Genomic DNA, 23,176 nt, shown 5'->3' with positions numbered 1-23,176 from the left:
TAGCAAGGAGCCTTCTAAGAGCAGATGCTCAATTCATGTTTGGGGAATAAATGAGCCTGTGAACATGAGGTCTAATTTATTATGATTTAATTCTACATTTTTGAATGAGCCAAGCACATACTGTTATTTATATAATTTTATAAAACAGAGTAAAAGGAATTAGGAAACCAAATATTGACCATCTTACTTTTTCTATACTATACTACAGTATACTATACTATACTGTACTATATTTAACTTCTTCACATTTTCAAGGAATTGCATATTGCAATGCCATGTTATCTTCCACCAAATTACTAAATAAGATGGAAGTTTTCCCAATCTGTTTTACAAAACAGCAAAACTCTTATTCTTAAACCTTATTCTTAAAACCTTAAAAACATTAAGGTTTTAAGATTTCATTTAGGAGTTAACCTTTGAAAGACAGCAAAAAACAAAAACACAGACGTATTTCCAAATTCCCCATACAGAACAGGGACACAAAGGTATTATACACTGTTCCCTCCGTCACACCCAGCCCTACACTACTTGGAACACTGAACGCTCTCTTCAGCCGCAAAGTGCAGAATCTGCCTCAGATTCTGGGTGGCAGGAGCTGGACAGAACCCTGGAAGATCCACTGGCTCACGCTCTCTCTTCCTCATCTCTCAAAGCCTCTTCAAAGCAAGACTGGAAGGCCCTGGGGACGGTGTGATCGATCTTGGCCAGGAACTCCAGCACTTTCATCTTGCTGGTTTCGGCGTGGGCTCTCGGGCCCCACAGGAACTCGTAGCGTGCTGGATCACTGTTGGCCACTTGCCGGTATTCCAAATACTTCAGCTTCACCAAACCTTGGGTGATGAGCTTCTTGGGCTCCCCAAATAAGAAGTGCCTCTTCCCAGCATAGACACTCACCTTATTCAGGAATTCCCAGATATTCTCCTCTGTGGCACAGTTGCCCTTCATGAGGATCACACCCAGGAGACACATCAGGAGACCGGTCTTGGGTAATCCCCTGCCACAACCCATGGTCCCATTGTCAGGGAGAGCCATTTTGCTGACAAAGGTATAAGAATGCTTGGTACGGTCGACCTCCTTTAAGTCAACACCAAATACCACCTCCATGCTGAAACAAGCTCTTCTGAGGATCTCAGGGAATTGCTTTTGGCACTTCTTATTGATAAACTTCAGCATATGTGCTTTTGTAACAGGCCTTTTCTTTTTATACATGTGCATCAGGAACTGCACCAACAAACTCACTGTCTGCCTTAGAGGGCCTTTTCGAGACCGCACGGCGGAGACGGGGGCCTGAGAGGAACTGTGCTTTTGCTCCATTTGGCCTTTGGCTCCTTCGGATGATCTTGTGGGAGAAACACCTGCAGGCTTAGTGGTGGTGGCTAGGGCCCTCTGACGACTCTTGAGAGTGCTACGTGACTTAGCAGCCGGCTTTCTCGGAGTAGTAACTCCAAGAGGAGGAGGAGGAGGAGACGAGGCGGCTTCCTCCTCGGCTGCAGTGGCCTGAGCACCCGTCAGACCCTGGGTCCCACTTTGGGCCTGGCGGTGTCTCCTACGGGTGCGGAGCTTACTGTTCTGACCCCGAGGCATGGTGACTGTGGTCAGGGACGACAGGCAGGAGTGCAAGTAGGACAGCGGGTGATCTGGCAGAGAGGAGAGAGGATGAGAGGGTGTGAGCGCCTACAGCAGGGAGGTACCCCCCTGCCTTTAAGAGGGCCACTCTGCAGGTTTCCGTGTGGGCACTGCTCTGCGAACACACAGGACTCCTGTTCTCATCACCCAGTCCTCTAAGAACCCTGTGGAAATAATTAAAGTGAGCCTCAGGCTGCAGCCTGCCAGCCCTGCCTGGTGCTTACTGGGGCCGAGAGCAGCAGTGGGCAATTATCTAGTCCTTGTGGAGCCCCCTCTACTCTGGAGCATTGGGGTCCCCTCAGTTCATATTCAGGACCATCATATCAACTTTGCGCAGGGCCTGGGCCCCCTCCTCTGCACTGCTCTAAATTTATACCTCAGACCCAGGTCCTCATCTTCCTGGGATACCTTAAGAAGAAGTGAAGGGGCACCTCAGCCCAGCGCCCCTGCAGGGGGGCACCCACAGCTGACAGCTCTATGGGACTCTGTCCTGGGCTCCTTGGGGTCCTCAGTCCTCATTCAGGGTCCTTGCCTTGGCTCCAGGTAGGGCCTGGGATACCTGCGTCTGACCTGATGTACCTCTTCTCAAAGGCTCTCACCAATCTGATACCATCAGAAAAAAAGGAGGGCTCACATACACCTGACTTCCATACCTGGGCTCCCCAGCGCTGCAAGCAAGGAGGGGGGCACTCTCTGTTAGTCTCCTCTGTTTGTGGGTGAGTGGTATCATCACTGTTCTTTCAGGGTCCTCACCCTGACTCCTAGAAAGCCCTGGGTCTCTTCCCTCTGCAGACTCGAGGCTGTTCAATTCGTCCAACACCCTCACATCTCTGAACTCTCCAGACAAGTGAGAAGAGGGCTTCAGCTTGACAGATACTCTGGGTTTCTACTCAGAACGCGGGCAGAATTTATGAGACCCTACATTTTAGAGTCGGTGTTCACCTCAGTCCTCACTCAGGTCTCTGACCTGAACTCTGCGTAGGATTTAGGACTCCTCCCACCAGTAACCTGGGCAGTCCAGCCTCAGAGCAAAGCCCTCAACTCCCCGAGTCCCTAGAGGGGAAAGTCAGGGTCCTACATATATGACTACCCCTGGCTGGAGCCTCCCACAAGTGTAGGGGCGCTGCTTTGTGATGCCACCCCTAAATGGGGAGAGGCCCCCTCATTAGTATTTAGGGCCCTCACCTTCACCTCAGTTAGGACCTAGGTATCCTCCCTCTGCAAGACGGAGCTACCCCCTAGACCGAGGCCCTCCCATCCCCGAGACATCTCAGGCAGAACTCGGTTTGAGGGCTCTGTTGGGGCTTCCCAGGGCCTACAGCAGCAGCGAGACTTAGTGCAGTTTGTTACGGGCCGAGTGGTACCCCTCACTCCCCACTCAAAGCCTTCAGCTTGACTCCAGGCCAGCACTGGGAATTTTCTCTTGCCCGGCCGTAGGCATGGCCCTCAGATCAAAGTTCTCACTTCCTGGAACCTCTGAAGCCGAAGTCAGGATGACTCACATCCGGCCACGACTACTCAGGGTCTCCGACAGCTGACAGCAGGGGCGGGGGGTCTGTGGCACTCCAGTGTTCTGGAGCCGGCGGTCCCTAGGTCCCACATACAGAGCCCCCATCTTGGAATCTGTCAGAGCCTGGGACCCCTCCCTTTACCGAACTGTGCCCACAAGCTTCACCTCCTTGAGCTCCTGGGGGTGGGGGGGGAAGTCCGGGCCTGCTACCTATGACCGCCCCGGGCCTGGAGCCTCCGGGAACTGAGTGCATGGGTGCGGCTCTGCTGCCATCTCCACTCCCTCATTAGCACTCAGGCCCCGCCCCCACCCCCACCCCGCCTTGACTTCACTTAGGGCCTAGGTTTCCTTCATGTACAGAATCGGGAAATTCTCTCTTAGGTTAAGGCTTTCCCCCTTGAGAATTTCCAGGCAGAACTCAGCCTAACAGCTTTTCGGGAACCTTCCACGTTTGATCACAGAGGCGGGATTTGTGGGGGTCACCTTTGTTACGGGAGGGGGGAAGGGTCCCTTGGGTCCGCATTCAGGTCCTCACCTTGACTGCAGATCAGTCCTGGGAATCCGCCCTTGGCCGAACAAACGCTGTGAACAACCTTCCGGCTCCTCGCCCCCGGAGCAGAAGTGTGCGAGCCACTTCCGTTAATGGCTGCCTTGCGTGGGGTTCCAATGGCTGACGCGAGGGGCGGGGCTCTACGGGACCCCGGGGTTCAGAGGTCAGCCGCCCCTTGATCCTCCCTCGCGGTTCTCTCCGTGCCGTCTATTAGAGCCCGTGACCCCTCCCTCTGTGGTCCCGAGTCCTCCGGCCTCCAAACAAAGCCCTCACATCCCCGAGTCCCTAGTGGGGAAGGCAGGGCGTTGCTCTGACCATCTCTGCCTGACAAGAGGGGCGCCACCCTGTGAGCCTCCCTCCTTGGGAGAGAGACCTTCTCATTAGCACTGAGGTCCTCACCTTGACCCTGGTTTGTCTGGTTATGGCCAAGACCCCTTCCCTTGCAGAAGTGGGAGCTGATCCTGATAGACAAAGCCCTTCCCTCGCCGAGACCAGACAGATAGAAACGAGGAGGCTTCTCATCCCTAGAGCTCTGCTGCCTGGGGCCTCTCGTGGTTAAGAATGGGGGCAGGGGTCTGTAAAGCCCCCTCATTTGTGGGTCTAGTGATACCTCTTTCCTCACTCAGGGACCCCACCGTACTCCTGGCCAGTCCTGGGACCTGATCCTCCCTGACCCTCCAACCTGAGCTTCTCCCTCTACTGAACTGAGGCTGTTCTTCTTAGACCAAGACTTTGACCTCGCTGAGAACTATGAGACTTATAAGAGAGGATGCCCTGCCTGGGCATTCTAGGTCTGAGAGCACGTTTGGGCAGGTCTCTGAATGACCTATATTTTGCCGTGGTTGTCTCTCCAGTCCTCACTCATTTCGGGGGGTGGGGGCGTGTTCCTTTGGTCTATCTCTTGGATTAAAAGGTTCCTGGGGAATGCCACATCCCTGCAAACTCTTGAGCAGTGTACCTAATGCAAACCGTGTAGTTTCATGTCCCAGACTTGACGTGAGATGGGGAAAATGCAACATAAGGCAGGGGGCCCAGGACAGGGGTGGGCTCCCAGAGAAAAATAATGCTAATCTGTCCTTCTCAATAGCCAGAATTAGCCTCACCTGTGACTTGTTTTAACTGATTTATAGGCATACCTCTCTTTATCGTATTTCACTTAATCATGCTTCACAGATATTCTGTTTTATTACGAATTGTAAGTTTGTGGTGACCGTGCATTGAACATGTGAATGGGCGCCGTTTTCCCAACACCATGTGTTCACGTGGGGTCCCTGGGCCACATTTTGTTAATTCTTGAAATATTTTAAACTCTTCCATTATTTTCTTAGGGTTCTCTGCTCAGTTATCTTTGTTATTATTGTTACTGTTTTGTATTTTTAAATTAAGATGTGTGCATTTTTTTAGACACTGTCTAGTAAGTGTACAATAGGATTAACAACTTTTATAAGCACTGGGAAACCCAAAATCTCGTGTGATTTACTTTATTGCAATATTCGCATTATTGCGGTGACCTAGAACCCAACTCACAGCATCTGAGATATGTGCATACTTCTAAAGGAAAGGAGCTGCCCAGGATGGTTTTGTGCTTCCCCTGACTGAGGTTATCTGACACTGCATATAGAGATGATCCTACTGTCACTGAGCAGCATCTGTTTCTTCTCCTTATTCCTGTTCCTCCTCCTTATTCCTAACTGGCATTTACTGAGGTATTCTTCAATGCTTTGGATAGATTCCAATCCCTTCTTTAGCCACACAGTCCTTATCTTTATCCCCAGATACATTTGAGTGTCAAGGAATGCAAGCTCTGCTTTAGGCCAAGAGGAGTATAACAGTGTGAGATCTAGAGGAATTCAGACCAGGAGTCTAGTCCCAGGCCTGTCATTTACTAGTGTTACCCAGCAAGGGCTCACTGCCTGACATGCATAGAAGCCAATACTATGGCACTGGCTTTTGAGATAAAAACTTTATTCCAGGACTGCCCTGGTGGTGCAGTGGTTAAGAATCTGCCTGCCAATGCAGGGGACATGCAAGAGGGAAGAGATATGGGGATATATGTGTATGTATAGCTGATTCGCTTTGTTATAAAGCAGAAACTAACACACCATTGTAAAGCAGTTATACTCCAATAAAGATGTTAAAAAATGTGTTGAAAAAGAAAATGACACAAATGAACTTATTTACAAAACAGAAACAGACTTACAGATATCGAAAACAAACTTATGGTTACCAAAGGGGAAACGTGGGGTGCGAGGGGTGGATAAATCAGGAGCTTGGGATTAACATACACACTACTATATGTAAGACAGATAACCAACGAGGACCTATTCTGTGATAACCTGTATGAGAAAAGAATCTGAAAGTGAACGAACATATGTATATGTGTGACTGAATCACTTTGCTGTACACCTGAAACTAACACATTGTAAATCAACTAAACTCCAATAAAATTAAAAAAAAATACCATGTGATCCAGCAGTCCCACTCCTGTGCACATATCCAAAGAAAACCATAATTTGAAAAGGTACACGTACCCCAATGTTCACTGCAGCACTATCTACAATAGCCAAGACATGGAAGCAACCTAAATGTCCATCGACAAAGGAATGGATAAAAACTACGTGGTACATATATACAACGGAATATTACTCAGTCATAAAAAAAGAAAGAAAGAATGCCATCTGCAGCAACATGGACGGACCTAGAGATTATCACACTAAGTGAAATAAGTCACACAGAAAGACAAATATCATATATCACTCATATGTGGAATCTAGTTTTTTAAAATGACACAGATGAACTTACTTACAAAACAGAAACAGACTTACAGACATCGAAAACAAACTTATGGTTACCAAAGGGGAAACGTGGTGGGGGCAATGGATAAATCAGGAACTTGGAATTAACACACACACTACTATATATAAGACAGATAACCAACCAGGACCTACTGTAGAGCACAGGGAATTCTACTCAATATTCTGTGATAACCTATATGAGAAAAGAATCTGAAAAAGAAAGAATATATGTATATGTATAACTGACTCACTTTGCTGTACGCCTGAAACTAACACAACATTGTAAATCAACTATTCTCCAATAAAACAAACAAATAATAATAATAAAGGAATATACACGTGTAACACCACCTCTGGGCAATCATCTCAGGCATGGGTGAAAAACCCCATCACCCTGTAAAGCAAGGTTTCCAGTCCAGGAGCAAGGTCTTTTATCTCCTGAGTCAGAGGACCCTCATTAATATCAATCAGGTTTAATAAAGTTTTGCCACAGTCATCCAGTAGCCAACTCCCATTAGCCAATCCTAACAAATATAACAGTCAGACCTAAACAAACATAGGCAAACAAATCCAAAGGCCTGGGACTTCAACCCAATCCTTTGAGTACCTCAGCATCTGTAACCTTTTGTACTGTCTCTCTGAGGGTGGCACTCTAGCCCACGATCCTAGCCTTAGGACTCTAACCTGGACTCTATCCCGACCAAAAAAAAACTCCCGCCCCCCAGGCAGGACTCTAACCCACAATTCCGACGAGATTATTAGACAATTTAGGTACAGGCACATTTTAACAAGGTTACTCACCCAAAAGATGTCTGATCCAGGAGCTGTTTCTTTTCTCAAAAGTGAAAGTAGCCCGAGGAGCCTGGAGCGCCATGGCGGGGAAGCAGGAACCCAAAAGCCGACCTTCTAGACAAATTCAGTCTAGGTGGCTACTCAAGGTTGGTGCCGAGGGCCCACACTCTGCCAGGGGCTACAGTGCCTCAGGCAGGCGGTCACAAGACCTAAATCTCACCTGGGTTGCCAAAACTTACTGAACAAGGGCCCACTGCCCTGTGTGCGCAGAAGCCAACACTATGGCAACAGTTTTTGAGAAAAGAGCTTTACTGCAAGGCCGACTAACACAGGAGACAAGGCTCTCAAATCTCACCTCAATCCAGCGGTCTGGGTGAAATTTAAGGGGTTAGGGTAATTTCAAACTTGGAAGCTAATTGGCTAGTCTTGAATTAGTCCATATAAGCTACACATGCTGCTGGAGGCCAGCTTTTCCTTAATTGAAGGACTTTCACGGGCTCTCCAGGCAACATTTCTATTCTCTGAGTTCTGCAGGCGGAAGGTCATCCTGGGGTCATGGGTTGCTTCTTGGAGATGTGCAGTTCTGTCTCTGTAAAATAACTCAAGGTTTGATTAATCAACACCCTATTTAAGGAGGCAAAACCAGTTTAAGCTGATCAATTGTTTTACCTGCTGTTTCACTAGCCCCATGAACTTGAGCACATTAACCAAACAGCAAGACAAAGAAATCACAATTAACTAAAATGCTGCCTAGCAAGGACAATCATGTAATATCCACACCAGAGGATATAATACATAATGCGCTTGTGGGAGAATCTTTCCCAGTTGGAAACAACTCAAAGTCCTTAGAATTTTTGTCATTGACCAGTATCTTCCCTACCCGCTACCCTTTCTTCTAAATAACCATGATTTCCATTTATTTAACTACCAACAAAAATCTAGAACTTGCCTACAATTTGCCAAATTACACACAATATAGAACAATTGAGTACCCTTTTAATGGCGAGGTCTCTGGCTCCCCCAACCCAGGGTAAAGATTGCCAGCCCAGTGGATTCTGGATTCTGTGAGGCCCTCCATCTGAGGGTCTGGCCGGGCTCACCACTCCCACAGTCTCATCTAGCCCACCAGGCAACCTCACTTAAAATTACTTCTCACTGAAGGCTTTGCATTTTCCTAAGGCGCCAAACTGCCTTGCCTCAGGCCATTTACACTTGATTGCTTTCAGCTCCAACTGCCTGCCCTCTTTACCCCTACATTTTACTTGTTCTTTAGGTTGTAGAGTGTATCTCACCATCTTTTTTTTTTTATAATAGCAGCTCCTAGACTCTAAAATTCAATGGGCAGGGGCTAGATCTTGTTTTTGTGGTGGTTGTTGTTTGGGGGCTTTTTGGGGGGGGTGGCGGGGGGAAGCATCCACAGTACTAGTACGAAGCCTTCCAAAGAGCTCATTCTCAATTAATGATTGAGAAATTAAAAAAGAGTAAGCATGTGGCCTAATCCATTAAAATTTAACTTATCTTATATTCCTGAATAATCTAAGCAAATCCAGGTGTATAACTTCTACTTTTACAAGAAGAAACATGAGAAGGATTTAGGCAAACCACAAACTGACGATCTTTTCCTTATTTATAGTCTTTCTTTCAGTCTTTATTGATTAAATATAAGGTACCTACCGTATACTATGCTCAGGCTTTGTTTTTTTTTTTTTTTTTTTGCAGTATGCGGGCCTCTCACTGTTGTGGCCTCTCCCGTTGCGGAGCACAGGCTCCGGACGCGCAGGCTCAGCGGCCACGGCTCATGGGCCCAGCTGCTCCGCGGCATGTGGGATCTTCCCGGACTGGGGCACGAACCCGCGTCCCCTGCATCGGCAGGCAATTCCTACTGCAGAAATATAAAAGAGCCCATTATGAAGGTAGACATGCTGAAGGTTGTCAACAAAATGTACAGGGAACAATTCCCTGAGACCCTAAGGAGAGCCACTGAGCACATGGATTTTAATGAGGTTCCTTACCTCCATGAGAGCTCTGGGCGGAAGTGAGTATGACGCATCATGTCACCATGCCTAAGTGACATAGCCTCAGGTCTGACAACAGGGACAGTACTCTGTGTGGTCCCCTTCTTTCTGGGAGAGATCCTTTCACTGTCAGTCAGTGTCATCATGTTGACTCTTGTTAGGAACTGGGTACCCTTCCTCTGCTGAATGAGGCCTCCCCCATCAGTCCAAGGACTTTAAGTCCCTGAAACCATCCTCCTTCAGGCAATAAGGGATAAACTTAGTCTGAAAGCCCTGTCTCTTGCCTCCCAAGGCCAATTACAGACGCGGGACTTTCTAAGGATATATGTGTGACGGGGTAGTTGGTTGCCGCACTCCTCATACAGGACTTTTACTTTGACACTGTCACACCTGGGATTCCACTCTCTGCTCAACAGCCAGCCTAGAAACCAAGGTCCTCACCTCCCTGACACCCTGCAGGCAGAAGTCAGGGGGCACTTGACCCTGCCAGCTCTTGCCTATGCCTCCCAGGGCTAACAGCAGAGGAGGGGCTAAGTGTAGCCCTGTCAGTGGTGGACTGAGTGGTCCCCATGTCCACAGACAGGGTCTTCACTATGACTCTGCACACTTCCTGGGACTCCATTCTCTGCTGATCTAAGGCTGAGGGCTCTGCTGATCCCCAAAGTCCCCACCTTCCCGCGACCTGAGTTCAAAGTGTTAGTCACAAGCAGCCAGGACTGTTCTGGACCTCAAGGGGCTGCCACAGGGGATGGGACTTTATGGGACCCTACTGCTCTGGCTGGGTCTTTATTCAGGTTTATCACTGTCATTTCTGTGAGAGACTCACACGCTCTCCTCTACCAACCTGAGAACTCTGCCCTTAGACAAATTTCTTATGGCCCCAAGAAGCCTGAAGAATAAGTGAGGGTACGGTTAGCCTAACAGGTCTGCCTGAGACCCTCTGTGTCTGAGAGCAGACAGGACTGGTGTCCCAGTGACCACCCCCCAATATTCTGGGGTGTTGGTCTCCTCAGTCCTCCTACACGGGGCCCTCGTCTTGGTTTCTATCTCTTGGATTAAAGCCTGCTTAGGAAATTCCACATCTCTGCAAACTCTTCAGCAGTTTTCGCTCTGCAAACCTTACGGAGAATGGGTCCCTGGCCCAGGAGTAATGTGAGATGGGGAAGCTATAGGACAAGGCAGGAGTCCCAGAACAGGTGGTGGTAGCCTGTCAGGGAAAAAAAGTACACTGATCGATTCTATCTCATCAGCCAGATGAAGATTCCCACGTCACTTCTGTTCTGATAGATTTACTTTCTACAGGGAAGAGACTGTGAGGATGATTTTGAGAGCCCCTAGTCTTTTGAGGTTATCTAACATCGCAAATGTAGGTGCTTATACTGTCACCGAATACTGTCTCTTCCATTCATTTATTTATACCTCTCAAATATCTTGGTATTCTTACTGCTCTGGCTACGTATTCCAGTCCAGTAGTTTGAGCACAAGGCCATTCTTTTTATCACCTAAGACAAAGTTTGAAGTACTGGGAAAACAACTGAAATAAAAGACACAGGGTGTGTCTCAGGGTAGGAGGAGTAGAACAGTACGAGCTCTACAGTAATTTAGACCAGGAGTCTAGTCCCACCCCTGTCATTTACCAGCCTTATGAATTTTGGCACATTACCAAACTCTAACTCTATGAGCCTCAGGCTCTTCCCTGTGAAGTGAGTTTGATAAGACCAGTCTTGTAGGACTGGTGGAATATATGTGATGTATGGAAAGCATCTGTCACTGTGCCTGTCTTGTATTGAGACATTAGGGAATGGCAGTTATTACTATGATTATCTTGACCTCAGATGTTACCATCAATCCAGCTGGGATTTTTTTTTTTTTTTTTTTTTTTTTACATCTAAGGGATGTCAGAGAATATGCAGCATTCTAGCCGGAAAAAATCCTCCCAATCAGCCAAAATTCTGCTTTTAACAATGAAAACGAAGGAATATGTTCTCTCCACCCCCTCTTTACCCTGCTTTTTTACTTGCTCTTCTTGAAGTAGAGAGTATCTCACACTTTTCCATATAATAATAGCTTCTCTGCAAAACGGTAATTGCATGGCAGAGGCTAGGACTTTTCTGACTAAACATCCCCAGTACAAGCACAGAGACTTCTTAAGAGCAGATGCTCAGTTAATGTTTGTGTGAAATAAGAGGCATGAACAAATCATTTGCTAGAATTTATATTCTCAAACATTCTTGAAAACCATAAGCAAATCCAGTCTATATCTTTTATTAAATTTACAAAAGAAAGACTAAATGGAGTAAGGCAAACCAAGAATTGATCAACTTTTACTTTAGCTCTCTATCTGTCTTATCTCTCCATCTAGCTACCTAGCTATCTTCTGATCCTATTTTAGGGTGGTGTTCTTTCACGTTTCCAAGGATATTCTTATCCTAAAGTGATGTTATTCTTGTTCTGGACCACAAAAGTGATTTAAGGATTTCCAATTCGCATTTCAAAAAACAAAATTCTAACTCCTAAATCTGACAAACAGCAATAAGTGTGTGATCCACGTCATTCACATACTTATATTCTGAATCGAAATAAACTTTCTGTTGAAAGGAACACCAATTAAAAATGCAGGAAAAAAGTCAACAAGTTATTTAAGCATATCAGGAACACTGGTTAACAGGCTTTTCCAACCACACAGTGAAGAATGGCTGGGCTTCAGACCTCACTAGGGGTGTGAGGAGAGGCTGGACGTGGCCCTGGAACGCACACAGCAGTGGCAGTAGTGCCAGCCCTGGCTGCAGCTCTGGCTCGGTCTCTCTCTTCCTCATCTCTCAAAGCCTCTTCATAACAGAGTGGAAAGGCACTGGGGACCATACCAGTGAGCTTGGCCACAAACTCCAGGACTTTCATCTTGCTGGTTTCAGCGCGGGCTCTCCGGCCCCACAGGAACTCATAGCGCGGGGGATCGCTGTGGCGCACCTGACGATACACCAGGTACTTTTCCTGCACCAGATCTTCTGTGATAAGCTTCCTGGGGTCCCCAAAGGTTAAGTGCCACCTTCCATCATAAACACCGAATTTACTCAGGAATGCCCAGATGTCCTCCTCAGAGGCGCGGTTGCCTTTCAAGAAGATCACACCCAGGAGAGGCAACAGGAGCGCACTCTTCGGAAACCGCCTGCCACTGCTCCGACTGCCATCATCGCTGACATCTAGCTGGCTGACAAGGGTATAGGAGTCACCACTCGGCTTGACTTCCTTCAAGTCAAGACCAAAGAGCCGCTGAACACGCTCAGCAGCTCTCCTGAGGATCTCAGGGAACTTCCCCTTGTACCTTTTGTTCACAAGCTTCAGCATGTCTGCCTTTATAATGGGCTCTTTCACTGTATACTTCTCCAGCAGGAAATCTATCAACATCCCCACCTGCTTGGTTAGAGGATCTGTCTGAGAGCTCTCACCGGAGGTTGAGGCCTGGGAGGAATTTTTCCTTGCCTCAACCCGGCCCTTGGCACGTACATCAGATCCTGGGCCTGAAACCCCTGCAGCACGAGAGCTAGTGGCTGGGGCTCCCTGAGGCTCCTGGCGAGTGCCAGCAGCAGAGGAGCTCGGGGGAGTACCCTGAGAAACAGAAGCGGGGGACGAGGGCGACTCGTCTATCTCTGCTGCAGTGGCCTGAGCACCCCCGAGATTCTGGGTCTCCCTCCGGGCCTGGCGGCGCTTCTCACGGGCACGCAGCTTACTCTTCTGCCCCCGAGGCATGACTATGGGCAGGGACAGCAAGCGGGGGAGTGGCCAGGAGAGCAGGTGATGCTGGAACCTGGAGGAGGGAAGGTGAGAGGGTGTGAGCACCTTCAGCAGGGAGGTACCACCCTGACTTGAAGAAGGCCGCTCCGCACGTTCCCTTGAGGGCACTGCTCTAGGAACCACTAGGCCCTTGTTCTTGCTCAGCCTGTCCCCTGAGAACCCAGCGTAAGAAGCGACAGTGAGTGAGCCTCAGGCTACAGCCTGCCAGCCCTGCCTGTGGCTGACGGCGGTGACCACAGATCCTGGTAGGGTAGGCCCTCTCTGGGTTCCAAGGGTCCCTTTCGTTCACAAACAGGTTTGTCACATCGACTCTTGGTAGGGCCGGGACCTCTTCCCTGTGCTGCTCTAAAGGTGACACCTCAAAGCTCCCTGGGGCCCACGAGAAGGAACTGAGTCATGGACACTGTCGGGGTGCACAGCGCTGACAGTTCTGTGGGGCCTGCTCTGTCCTGAACTCGTTGGTCCTCAACCATTCAGCGTCCTCATCTTGTCGATACCAAGGGTCTGGGACCCCCCACAGCCCCCCTGTGCTTCTGCCCCTGGTGTGGCACCTTCAGACGAAGGATCTCATCTCCCTTAGAAATGATACAAAGAAATGAGGAGCCTCCGCCTGACAACCATGCTCTGGGCCTTCAAGGGCTGAGCAGAGGCCTGGGCAGGACTCTTTATTATTCCTTTGATTCGGTGGAAGGGGGGTGTGCTACCTTCAGTCGTCATGCACGGTCCCCACTGGGTCTCCTGGGAGGATCTGGGGGCTCCTTTTTCTCTTGACTTGAGGACATTTCCTCACAGTAAGGCCCACAGCTCCCTGAGACCCAACAGTGGAAGTGAGGATGGCCTTACCTGGCCACAGCGCCCCTAGTGTCCACAGGCTGAAGCTGCAGCAGGCACGCTGAGGCCCTATAACGCGGGCTCCTCCCTCACGGTCCCCATTTCTCACTCAGGGGAGGGTCTACGGTTCCTCCCTCTGCTGACCCGTCACACCAAGATGCTTACTTCCCTGTGAGTTCCGACTGGGGAACGGATGGGCACTTCTGCCTGACATCTGTGCCCGGGGGCGCCTCGGAACGACAATGCAGAGGGACTCTGCGGGGTCCCCGCTGGCATGCGGTGGAGTTCCCCACAGTCCTCAGCATCTTCTCCGTGAGTCCTGGCAAACCTCGGAAATCCTCCCTCCGCTGATCTGAGTTCGCCTGCATTACCTTAAGATTCTCACCTTCCTGAGATCCCCAAGATGAAAGAAAGGGTGGGCCCCTTCCATTCACCCCCGTCCATGCCCTCCCTGGGTTGGTAGCAGGGGCTGGACCCCACGGGACCCCACTGTTCCGGCATCGTTGGCCTCTTTCGCCCTCACTCTGACGGCATCTACTCTCCTCCCTCAGCCCACCTCAGTCTTCGGGCCTCAGATCAAGGCCCACATCTGCCTGGGTCCCTGGGGCTGGAAGTGAGGAGTGACTCATCAGGCTACCTCTACCTGGGGTTTCCCAGGGCCGAGGGGGGTGGGAGTTTGTGGGCCCCCACTGCTTTGGGTGGGTGTTCATCTACATCATCCCTCAGTGTCCTCACCCTGACGCACAGCAGGACTTGGACATCCTCTGTGTCTTGACTTGAAGTCTATCCCCTCGTACTAAGGCCCCCAACTCCCCGAGACCCACTAGAAAGAAAATTTTCTTGTCTCTCTAGCTACAACGGTGTGTGGACTTGCAATGCTGACAGGCAGGCAGAGATTCTGTGGCCCTCACTATTGTGGCGTAGGTGGTCCCCTCAATTCTCAGGGTCCTCTCCTTGGTTCCTGGCATTACCTGGAAATCCTCCGGCTGCTGACCTCAGCCCATACTCCCATCCACGAGCTTCCTCACCTCCCTGCCATGGTCCGGGAAAAAGGGAGTGATATTCATCAGGTCACCAGGCCTGAGTCTCCCTCCCAGGTCTGAGTAGGGATGAGATTCTATGTGGTTCACTTCTTTCTGGGTGGGGTTCCCTCATCTTCACTCGGTGTTACCACCCTGACTCTTGTTAGGAACCAGGCTCCTTCCCTAGGTTGAATGAGGCCTCTCTCATTAGACCCAAACCCTGACGTCCCTGAGACCACCCTTGGAGAAACTGAGAGGGCAATTCAGCCTGAGAGCTCTAAACCTGGCTTCCCAGGGCGAAGGCAGAGGTGGCACTGTGTGTGGTCTCCTCTGTTCTGGGGGAGTCGGTTGTCTCATTCCCCACATAGAATTTGTGCCTTGACATCGATCATGGCCTGGGACTCCTCTTCTTCTGCTGAACCGGGCAGCCAGCCCTTAAACCAAGGCCCTCATCTCCCTCAGACCCCACAGGCAGAGGTTAGGGGGCACCTGAGCCTGCCAGCTCTGCCCTGGCCGCCCGGGGCTAACGGCAGGGGCGGCATTAGAGGCAGCTCTCTCCACTGTGTAAGGAGCAGTCTCCATTTCCTCACTCAGGAGCTTCACCTTGACTCTGCACCCTGCCTGAGACTTTGCCCTCTGCTGACGTGAGCCCGTGACCGTCAGAAAAGGTCCTCATCTTCCTGGGACCCGAGCTTACACTCAGACTGAGCCTCTTTCCGCCAAAGCTGATCTGGGGCTCGGCTATGCCTGCTAACAGCAAGGGTGGGACTCTCCGACCCCACTGTTCTGGAGTTGGTGGCTCCCTCAGTCCTCATTCAGGACTCTGGCGTCCAGTCCGGGTAGGGTTTGGGATTCCTCCCTCCACTGACACGAATCTGCATGCCTCAGACCGAAGCTCTCACCTCCTTGAGTAGCTAGAAGACAAGTCGGGGGCTCCACGTCCCGGCTACCTTATCTGGGGACTCCCAGATCTGAGAGCAGGGCTGCTGATTTGTGCAGTTCCCTGTTTTCACGAGAGGTCTGCTTACTGGCACGGATGGTCCTACCTCTGCTTCTTTAAGGGCCAAGTCTCCTCCCTAAGCTTAATGGGGTGGCCTTATCTATCTATCCATCCATCCATCCATCCATCCATCCATCCATCCACCCAACTACCTGTTTTTTTACATTTCACACCCATTACGCATTGACTTTGTAACTGGTCGTTTGTACCTCTTAATTGTCCTCACCTAATTTCTCTCCTCCCCCCAACCACGTTTGTTCTCTGTTATCTATAACTGTTTCTCTTCTGTTGTTTGTTCATTTGTTTTGTTTTTCAGCTTCCACATATAAGTGAAATCATACGGTATTTGTTTTTCTCGGTCTGACTTATTTCACTTAGCGTACATAACACCCTCTAGGTCCATGCCCCCGCCCTTTCTTTTTGGCCGCACCGTGTGGCCTGTGGGATCTTACTTCCCCCACCAGGGATCGAAGTGAAAGCGAGGAGTCTTAACCACTGGACCAACAGGGAAGTCCTGCCCCCTTTGCATAAAGGCCTTTCTCTACCCGAACGTCCCCTAGCCCCCAACCCCACTTCCCACCCCAGGCAGGAATGAGGGCTTCTCTCAGCCTGAATTACTCTAGAGCATCGCTCGAGTGAAGGCGGGAGGGGGCTCCGTGCAGTCACGCCTTTCGGAAGGAGGGACCCTCGTTAGCTCGGAAGGTCCCACTTTTCACCTGCTGGGGACAAGACTACACCCTTTGCCTAAGAAGCCGCCCCCTCTAGACAAAGGCCTTCCGCTCCCTGAGGCCCTCCACACGGCAACTCCAACAGGACTCCTCTGGCACATAGGTCACATCAGGGTCTCACGCTGCTGATGGCAGGCAGGGGCGGGAGGCGGGGGGTCACCTTTGTTATGGGGGGAGGCGGGAGGGAAGGTCCCTTCAGGCTACATTCAGGTCCTCACCGTGGCTCCGGCCGAGTCCTCAAAACCCACGCTCGGCCGAACAAACCAACGCCGCGGCTAACGGTCGGGCTCCTCGCTTCCAAAGCGGAAGTCGGGGGGAGCCGTATCCGGCCCTGCGTGGGGTCTCCGAGGGCTGACGGCAGGGGCGGGACTCTGCGGGGATGCCCACTGTTCAGGGGTCAGCGGTTCCTGCGTCCTTCCGGTGCCGTCTATCAGAGCCCGGGACCCCTCCCTCTATGGTCCCGGGTCCTCCAGCCTCCGAACCAAGCCCTCACCTCCCCGAGGCCCTAGTGGGGGGAAGTCAGGGCGCTGCTCGGACCATCTCTGCCTGACAAGTCGGGCGCCACCCTGTGAGCCTCCCTGCTTGGGGGAGAGACCCCCTCATTAGCACTGAGGGTCCTCACCTTGACTCTGGTTATGGCCAACATGTCCCCCTCTGCAGAACTGGAGTCCGGTCCTGCTAGATGAGGCCCTTCCCTCCCTGAGATCACACGGGTGGAATGAGGGGATGACTCAGCGGTAGCTCTTCTGGGTCTCCCAGGGCTAAGAACTGTACAGAATTCTATTTGGCCCCCTCTGCTTTTGGGGTTCCCCTCATAACACTCAGCATCGTCACATGAATTCTTGTTAGGGCTCAGGTCTCTATCGCTCTCTCTACAAAACTGAGGCCAACCCCATTAGACAGAGACCCTCACCTCACCGAGACTTTCCAGGCTGAAATCAACCTGACATCTATGGCCAGAGCTTCCTGGGGATGACAGCATCAGAGATTTTTCCGGGGCCTCCTTTTACGCTGATCAATCCTGTAACTCCACTCTCTGCTTTCCTGAAGCTGCTTGTCTTACATCAAGGTCCTACTCTCCTAAGAATTCCAAGTTGAAAGTCAGGGTGATCCTCATATGACCATAGTCCATTGGGGCCTCCAAGAACAGGCAGCAGGGATGCAACTCTATAGGACCTCACTGTTCTGGCTGGGTCCTTCCATGATTCCTCACTCAACATGCTCACTACATCTAACAGAGCCTGGCACTCCTCCTTCTACGGAACCGAGCTCACTCTCCTTCGTCTTTGGATAACTCCTATATTCAGGGGTGATTGTCTCCTCAGTCCTCATTCATGGGGCTTCTTATATCTGCTTCTGTCTCTTGATTAAAGGCTTCCTGGGAAATGCATACTCCTACAAACACTTGACCAGTTACACTATTGCAAATCTTGGGAGAACAGGGGTCTCTGTCCCGAAAGTGATGTAAGATTAGGAAAATGCAGCACAAATTAAGGAACTCAGGACAGATGTTATGCTGTCAGAGAAAAAAAGCTGATATATTCCTTCTCTTCACCAGCCAGACTTAGGGTAGTTCTAAAATATTTACTTTCTGCATAGAAGGATAGAGCCAGATAATCTTGTAAGCCCCCGATCATCTGAGAGGGCATCTGATTTTGCACATGCAGATGACCATATTGTTACTGAGCATTATCTCGTTCTCTCCTTTATTCATATCTCCCATTTATTTCGGTATTCGTCCTGCTGTGGGTATGTATTCCAATCCAGTGTTTTGGCCACAGAGTCCTTCTTTTCATCACTCAAGATACATTTTGAAGTGGTAGAAGACAGCGAATTAACTGACTCATGATCAGCCTCAGGCTGGGAGGAGTGGAATGGCGCGAGCTCTGGACAAATTCAGACCAGAGGTCCGGTCCCTGCCATGTGACTTATTAGCCGTGTGAACTCAGGTCCATCACCAAGCTCTGGGAGCCTCAAGTGAAGTGGCTTTGTTAAGCCCTATTTTGCAGGGCTAGTGGCATGCAGGTAATGTATGTAAAGCACCTGGCACAGTGCCTGGACCACATTGAGACCGTACACAATGTCTGTTTCTACCATGATTATGATTGTTTGGTCCACAGACGATGCCACCCACCCTGAAGGAATTTTTAAATCCAGGAGATATCAGAGAATATGTGGCATTCTAGGACATGGAACACCAAATCAGTCCAAAATGCTGTATACAAAGAATCTTCAATTTCCCCAATAAATCAAATATGAAAATTATATTTTCATTCCAACTGAATGAAATTCAAATATGCTAGAATTTGCTTCCAAGACTAACTCTTTCTGCCTTCCAAGCTGCCCTTTCATCTAAACTAAACAACCCCTATCGTCACTAACTTCACCGTCACCGAAAATCTACACCTCTCGTAGACTTTGCGGAATTACAACCAACAAAAAACCTGAATGCAAAGGCCCTTTTAATAGAATGGACTCTGACTCCTTGTCCCCCAGCAAAGAGTATCAGCCCACTGGCTTCTGAGTTTCCAGTTTCAGACTCCTGTCACCTTTATCTCAAAGACACTCCTTGGAGGTGATGTGCATAAAACACCTAGGTTGTGCACTGTGTTCACCTGCACTGGGACAGGAGCACAGGGCACATTCCATCCCTGCCCCAGGTGGAGATTTCTCTCTGGTTTACTCGTGATTTCAAAGTAACTGTTAAGGGCAGTTTTCCATTCCAGGCTTAAGTCTCTTAACTCTGAGACCCACCATCTGAGGGTCTGGCCCCTGTCCAGTGTTTCCACAGCCTCGCTGGCTGGCTCACCATATGGCCTAACTTAAAATTATCTCCCACTGCAGGACTTTTATTGTCCTGAAGTCTCAAAGTGCCTTGCATCAGGACATTTACACTAGACTCCTCACGAGGAACCCCTCAACCCCCCACTTCTTACCCCTTATTTTTAGATCTTTGTTCACCAGCTGCTTTATAGGAATGCTGCTCTTAGACACTAGAATTCTACAGGCAGGGGTTGGGTCTATGTTTCTTAGCATCCCCAGTACCATCCAAAAGCCTTCTGAAGAGCAGACGCTAAGTTGATATTTGAACAATTAAAGATCAGGGCTTCCCTGGTGGCACAGTGGTTAAGAATCCGCCTGCCAATGCAGGGGACACGGGTTCGAGCCCTGGTCCGGGAAGATCCCACATACCGCGGAGCAACTAAGCCCGTGCGCCACAGCTACTGAGCCTGTGCTCTAGATCCCGCGAGCCACAACTACTGAAGCCCACGTGCCACAACTACTGAAGCCCACGCGCCTAGAGCCCGTGCTCTGCAACAAGAGAAGCCACTGCAGTGAGAAGCCCGTGCACCACAATGAAGAGTAGACCCACTCGCCGCCAACTAAAGAAAGCCCTTGCAGCAACGAAGGCCCAACACAGCCAAAAATTCATAAGTTAATAAATTAAGAAAAAAAGAGCGCGTGTGCAAGAAGGCAAAATACTGTGATTTCACAGTATTCCCACATTCTTAAATAAGCTAAGCGAATCCAGGTATATATACTTCAATTTTACAAAGAAAGACCTAAAACAAACCAAGAAGTGAATACCTCTTCAGATTTTTTTTTTCTGTATCTCATGATCACACAGACTTTACTGTGGAATAATTTCCTTTTTCACAAAAAATCCATATTCCAATGTTCCGAATGACAAGAAATGATTCAAGGATTTCCAGTTCGTGTTACATAATACCAAAATTCTTATTCTTCAACCTGATAAGCTGCACTAAATGTGTGAGTCATGTCATTAATAAACTTAGACTCTGAAGCTAAACACATCTTTAATTGAAAGGAACAACATTTAAAAATAGAAAAAAGAAAAATCTCCGATTTGTGCATATTGTCCAGGAACACACATATATTATATGTTGTGTTCCCATGAGCCACACCTTGGCCCTCCACTGGTTGGAAGACTGACTGCTTTCTTTAAATACAATGTGAAGTACCTGCTCAGACTTCACTAGGGACGGGACGAGCTTTGGGACACGCCCTGGAACACCCACCGGCCGGCGTAGCAGTATGAGCCCTGGCTACAGCTCTGGCTCAGTCTCTCTCTTCCTCATCTCTCCAAGCCTCTTCATACCAGGATGGGAAGGCACTGGGCTTGGTATCATTGACATTAGCCCAAAGCTCACACATTCTTTTATATATCTCTATCCATATCTATCCTGGAAGCACCCCATATTAGTTTACAAAGATCATGCTCATTCTTTTTGAAAGCTACATAGTATAGTACTCCACTCTGTGAATATACCTTTTTTTTTTCAATTAATATATTCACGGACATCGCAGTATTTTCACATTGTTGTGGATGTGTCTTCGGGGTTAATTTCTGAAAAATTGGAGTTACTGGCTCAAATGTAAATGCATATTTACTTTTGTTGTATCGCCAAATTCTTTTTATGCTCTAGTCTCATTCTTTGACGTGTAGCTGTCCAGCTACACGTCAAAGAATGAGATGAGAACATTCTCTAACACTACATACAAAAATATACTCAAAATCAATTAAAGACCTAAATATACGAGTGGAAACCATAATACTCCTAGAAGATAACATGGGTGGAACATTCTTTGACATAAATCATAACAATATTTTTTTGGATCTGTCTCCTAAGGCAAAGGAAATAAAAGCAAAAATAAACAAATGGAATATAATTAAAGTTAAAAGCTTTTGCACAGCAAAGGAAACCATTGACAAAATGAAAAGACAACCTGCTGAATGGGAGAAAATATTTGCAAATGATATGACCAGTTAGGGGTTAACATCCAAAATATATAAACAGCTCTCATAACAGTTAAAAAACCTCCAAATAACCCAATCAAAAAAATGGGCATATGCCGCGGAGCGGCTGGGCCCGTGAGCCATGGCTGCTGGGCCTGTGCGTCCGGAGCCTGTGCTCCGCAACGGGAGAGGCCACAACAGTGAGAGGCCCGCGTACCACAAAAAAAAAAAAAAAAAAAAAAAAAAAAAAAAAAAAAAAAAATGGGCAGAAGACCTACATAGACATTTTTCCAAAGAAGACATACAGATGGCCAACAGGCAAATGAAAAGATGGTCAACATCATTAATCATCAGATAAATGCAAACTAAAACTACAATGAGGTATTACCTCACACCTATCAGAATGGCCATCATGAAAAAGAACAGAAATAACAAACGCTGGCGAGCACGTGGAGATCTGTACACTGTTGGTGGGAATGTAAATAGGTGTAGCCACTGTGGAAAACAGTATGGAGGTTCCTCAAGCAACTAAAAATAGAGCTACCATATGACCCAGCAATTCCACTCCTGGGTATGTATCCAAAAGAAACAAACGAGCAAACAAAAAACAACCACCCCACCCCCTCACTAAGTTGGATGGTCTCCTTCAGGCTCTCCATGGTTCTCTGAGTCTAAGGGTTTCCACCGCTCATCTACCCTTCCCCCCAGCTTCGTCTACATGCCTCTGACCCCACCCTCCCAGTCCCACCTCTCTGTTTAGTAAGAAGGTGCCTGTGTCTGGCAGAGCCAGGATAGGATGAAGAGACAGTCCTTCCCAGCCGCCCGGATAATCAAGAGTTTTGGCCGGATCATTGAGCACACACCAAGACCGTGAGGGGCCAGAGGAAAAGCACAGACTATGGTGCTGAAAGGGATTAATAAGGAACTTAGTGATTTGGCCCCTGACCCTCCAGCACACCGTTCTGCAGGTCCAGCTGGGGATAATACGTTTCATTGGCAAGCCACAATTATGGAAGCTAATGAAAACCCATATCAAGGTGGTGGATTCCTTTTGACAACTCATTTTCCTACAGACTACCCCTTCAAACTACCTAAGGTTGCATTTGCAACAAGAATTTATCATTCAAACATTAACACTAATGGCACCATTTGTCTCAATATTCTAAGATCACAGTGGCCTCCTCCTTTCATTGTTTCGAAAGTTCTCTCATCCATTTGTTCACTGCTATATGATCCAAACCCAGATGACCCCCCCTAGTGTCATACACTGCATGGATCTATAAAACAGAGAGAGAGAAGTACAAAAGAATTTCCCAGGAACGGACTCAGAGGTATGCCATGTATGCTACCTTAAAGTCAGAATAACCTGCATTATAGCTAGAATAAACTCTAAATTACTGTTAAAAAAGGAAAAAAACACTCATTCGAAAAGATGCATGCACACCAATGTTCATAGCAACATTACTGACAATTGCCAAGATGTATATACCACATCTTCTTTATACACACACACACGCGCGCACACACACACAAACAATGGAATACTAGTCAGCCATAAAAAAGTATGAACTTTTGCCATTTTGCAACAACATGGATGGAGCTGGAGGGTATTATGCTAAGTGAAACAAGTGAGATAGAGGAAGAAAAACACTGTATGATACCACTTATATGGAGAATTGCAAAAATAAAGCAAACTAGGGAAATATGACAGACTCACAGATATAGAAAACAAACTAGTGGTTACCAGTGGGAAGAG

At 48.6% G+C, this 23,176-nt stretch overlaps 2 protein-coding genes and 1 pseudogene across 3 annotated transcripts; 1 reads left to right on the top strand and 2 right to left on the bottom strand.

The window, feature by feature from the left end:
* Positions 1 to 624: 624 nt before the first annotated feature.
* Positions 625 to 1,584, bottom strand: LOC307069516 (melanoma-associated antigen B3-like; the record flags this gene model as incomplete). Its single annotated transcript, XM_079727893.1, has 1 exon — positions 625 to 1,584. One exon carries the CDS (start codon positions 1,582 to 1,584, stop codon positions 625 to 627), a length of 960 nt encoding a protein of 319 aa, XP_079584019.1.
* Positions 1,585 to 12,001: 10,417 nt separating this feature from the next.
* Positions 12,002 to 13,035, bottom strand: LOC307069512 (melanoma-associated antigen B1-like; the record flags this gene model as incomplete). Its single annotated transcript, XM_079727890.1, is given in 2 exon segments — positions 12,002 to 12,045; positions 12,048 to 13,035. Coding segments are annotated over 2 exon segments (1,032 nt in total).
* A 9,283-nt stretch (positions 13,036 to 22,318) lies between these two features.
* Positions 22,319 to 22,785, top strand: LOC307069605 (ubiquitin-conjugating enzyme E2 D3-like; annotated as a pseudogene). The gene has a single exon. The product of its transcript is annotated as a ubiquitin-conjugating enzyme E2 D3-like (transcript).
* The last annotated feature ends 391 nt before the right edge of the window (positions 22,786 to 23,176 follow it).

This window comes from Hyperoodon ampullatus (genome assembly GCF_949752795.1).
Source record: "Hyperoodon ampullatus genome assembly, chromosome: X".
NCBI classification, from domain to species: Eukaryota; Metazoa; Chordata; class Mammalia; order Artiodactyla; family Ziphiidae; genus Hyperoodon; species Hyperoodon ampullatus.
Note: the sequence above shows the minus strand (reverse complement) of the source record. Positions and strands in the feature narration are given on the sequence as shown.